Source organism: Olea europaea, unplaced genomic scaffold (genome assembly GCF_002742605.1).
Source record: "Olea europaea var. sylvestris unplaced genomic scaffold, O_europaea_v1 scaffold14240, whole genome shotgun sequence".
In the NCBI taxonomy this organism is placed as follows: Eukaryota; Viridiplantae; Streptophyta; class Magnoliopsida; order Lamiales; family Oleaceae; genus Olea; species Olea europaea.
This window is the reverse complement of record NW_019231773.1, coordinates 1-2,808: the sequence shown is the minus strand read 5'-3', so window position 1 is coordinate 2,808 and position 2,808 is coordinate 1. Positions and strand designations below refer to the sequence as shown.

At 34.1% G+C, this 2,808-nt stretch overlaps 1 protein-coding gene across 2 annotated transcripts; it reads left to right on the top strand.

The window, feature by feature from the left end:
• The first annotated feature begins 61 nt into the window (after positions 1–61).
• On the top strand, positions 62–2,549 carry LOC111375867. Of its 2 annotated transcripts, XM_022998781.1 has the most exons (4): positions 62–209; positions 1,584–1,705; positions 1,788–2,088; positions 2,221–2,549. In XM_022998781.1, exons 1-4 carry the CDS (start codon positions 134–136, stop codon positions 2,265–2,267), a joined length of 546 nt encoding a protein of 181 aa, XP_022854549.1. In that variant the 5' UTR covers positions 62–133; the 3' UTR covers positions 2,268–2,549. The 2 variants fall into 2 exon arrangements, with proteins under 2 accessions (XP_022854549.1, XP_022854548.1); XM_022998780.1 differs by having other exon boundaries at positions 1,788–2,549.
• The last annotated feature ends 259 nt before the right edge of the window (positions 2,550–2,808 follow it).

Genomic DNA, 2,808 nt, shown 5'->3' with positions numbered 1-2,808 from the left:
CATGGGCTAAAAATAAAATAAAAAAGTAGAAAAATTCACACACAAAAATCTCACCCATTCCCAAACAAGGGTCTGAGCAAACAGAATAGGGACCGAACGCACAAAATTGTTTTAACTCGAAGGACAAATTGAAATGGGGGATACCGACTGGAGATACGGCGGTGGAGGAGTTGGTCCTTCTGCTCTTCTGCCATCATCTGCTGACGGAGGTTTGTTATTAAATTTTTATCACCTCAATTCTGACATTCCTATACGCACACACTCTTGTATGTATCCGCAATCAACACTTGATAGTAACGTTGAAATTTATGTAATGTATTAAACTTTACAAATGAAACTTTGATTTCGAATTTTCTTTATGTACGTACTAACAGTTGACAATGTAAAGGTGAGAATGACGGAGGGTTTAGAAACGGTTCTCTTTAATCACTTATTTGACACCATTTTTGAATAATAAAGATTTTTGCTTCATTAATTTTCCGCAAAAAAAATTTACCCCGTAAAGAAGATAAAAGGTGAATCTGTTCCTGAGGAACAATGTTCGTAGTTTATCAGTGAATTAGCTGATAGGAAGGTGATAATGGTCCTTTTCTTTTTGGGAATAATTGAAATAGTCTTCTTTGTATATGGATTTTGGTCCTTGTAATCTCGAGTTTTTTGTTTGTTTCAGTGAGTATTATCGATACACAAACATAATGAGCTGAAATATTGTTTTTCACGATAGAGTTATGCATTTAGCTTATGGATTGTAGTGAACTTGCTTGTTGGGTTTTCGTTTTTCAAGTTGTTGATGGTAGATCTCTATGGAACTCATAGATGTCTAAGGTCCTTGGAATGACTTTGGAAGCAGAATTCTTTGTTGGGAATGGTCTTGTGCGTTCAGGATAATCTTATTGTACACGGTTTTAAAGTGGACATCCTAGTGCTTAAGACAGAAGCAGCACAGTTATTTGTAACTATGATCTGATAATGTTAAGATATAGTGGTAGTGCAATCAATCCTTATTAGAACACACTACATATATTTTATTTCTTTCGGATATTACTGGCATACATGCTAGATAAAATACAAAAGAGATTCTGCCTGGGAATTGGAGTTGAAAATTGGGGTGCAATCCAGTTACTAAAAGTAGCTTGGTGGAAAGTTCTTAGGCTGTACTAACAAGAAACTTGGTAAATGGTTGTGGATGAAACTTTATGTAAAGGACAATGATGGAATATTTATGCTATAACACGATGAGCATCGATTGATTATTTTACGGTGAACAATGACTTTCTAGTTACTGTTTTCAGAGCAGATATGTAAATAAAAGGTTCTCTGGTTTTATTTTCCATTTCTAGGAGTAAACGAGTTTTGAAGAACTTGCAGTGATATGTGCCTAATTTATTACATAAGAGCTTTCCACACAATCTTTGAAAAGACTTTATTCTTGTACAACAGAAACTTAATCATCCTATTTGTTACTAATAGCTTTTAAATACAAAAGATAGCTGGATCTCTTGCGAAGATTATTTACACTTCATATTTTATTGTTCATGTGTTATTCATTCAAACTAGTGATTGAATTAGTAACATGGTAACAGGAAGCATTCTTCCCCCAAGCTTTCCTGGCTACTCATCATCTGAAGCAGCTATATTATCAACTCGTAATCTATATAGCTCCAACAGTTTGCAGGGTAGTTTTTCCGATTTCACACAGAAAGATGTAAGTATTACCCCCAATTTGGTCTTCTGCCAAGATATTTAATACATGCAATGAACAGGTTGTATCTTGGCTTTGTTTTTAGATATTATCATCACGTCCAGGTGCTTATGGCATAGATGATACTGCTAGTGTTCATCATGAATCTGGTCTTAATGGATCAAAGGCTGGAGCAAGCATTAAACCTTACCCATCTTTACAAGATCCAAGTTTACTAGGTCATCCACGAGTTGCTGCTCCAAGCATTAGTCCTGGCATCCCTGATGTGACTTATGAAAGGCCCAATTCTGTGAGAGGGGTTGAGGGTAATCAAGTCACATCTGGAGAGTCAAACATTCTGTTTGTTGATGGGCTTCTGAGTGACTGTACAAGAAGAGAAATAGGTCGTATCCTTGTTGTATCGCTGTTAATGCTTTTCCTTGTCTTCTTATATTATTTATGAGGGTGTGTTTACGTAAGTGATAAAGATTGCATATTCTGCTGGTTGGTTCCCTTAAGTTGTATTTGGGGCTTTCCAGCAAATATCAAGGAATATTTTCTAATGCAGCACATAACTCAAGTTTAGTCTTAGTAAGAGGTCAGTCTTGGCACAATATTGCTCCTATGGAAGCCAACCTCCAAGGGTAAGGAGTGATGTTTTATAATTACTAGTCAGAGCTGAAAATGCATTGTTATTCTGAAATACTTTATAAGTACTGTAATAGTAATATTTGATATCAATTTGTTGGGAAAATATGATATGTTTCAAACTTTTTTGATGATGACTCCCTTGTTTGATCCGCAATATTTTCAAAATATATTTTTCACTTTCTTCTTTCTACCACTCATTATTCAATAAAATAATATTATACGCAAATCTAAAACTTTTTTATTTTTATTTTTTAATCGCATATTCTTCATCAATCTACTATTTCAAAATACATTCTACACCAAAAATGGGGATCAAATAGGCTTGAAATATTACAAATGAACAACCTTTTTATACTACATCTGGCACATAAGAATTAATTGCCAATACATGAATTTAACATCCATTAAAATTCTTAGATATATGAATAGAAATATGTTAATCTATAATAACTTTAGATTCATGCAGATCAAGATTT

What these genes read in the sequence shown, in the direction of transcription:
- LOC111375867 (XM_022998780.1), top strand. Translation starts at nt 134, where the DNA reads ATGGGGGATACCGACTGGAGATACGGCGGTGGAGGAGTTGGTCCTTCT. An exon ending in GCCATCATCTGCTGACGGAG is followed by an intron (nt 210 to 1,583) that starts GTTTGTTATTAA and finishes ACATGGTAACAG; the next exon opens with GAAGCATTCTTCCCCCAAGC. An exon ending in CCGATTTCACACAGAAAGAT is followed by an intron (nt 1,706 to 1,787) that starts GTAAGTATTACC and finishes CTTTGTTTTTAG; the next exon opens with ATATTATCATCACGTCCAGG.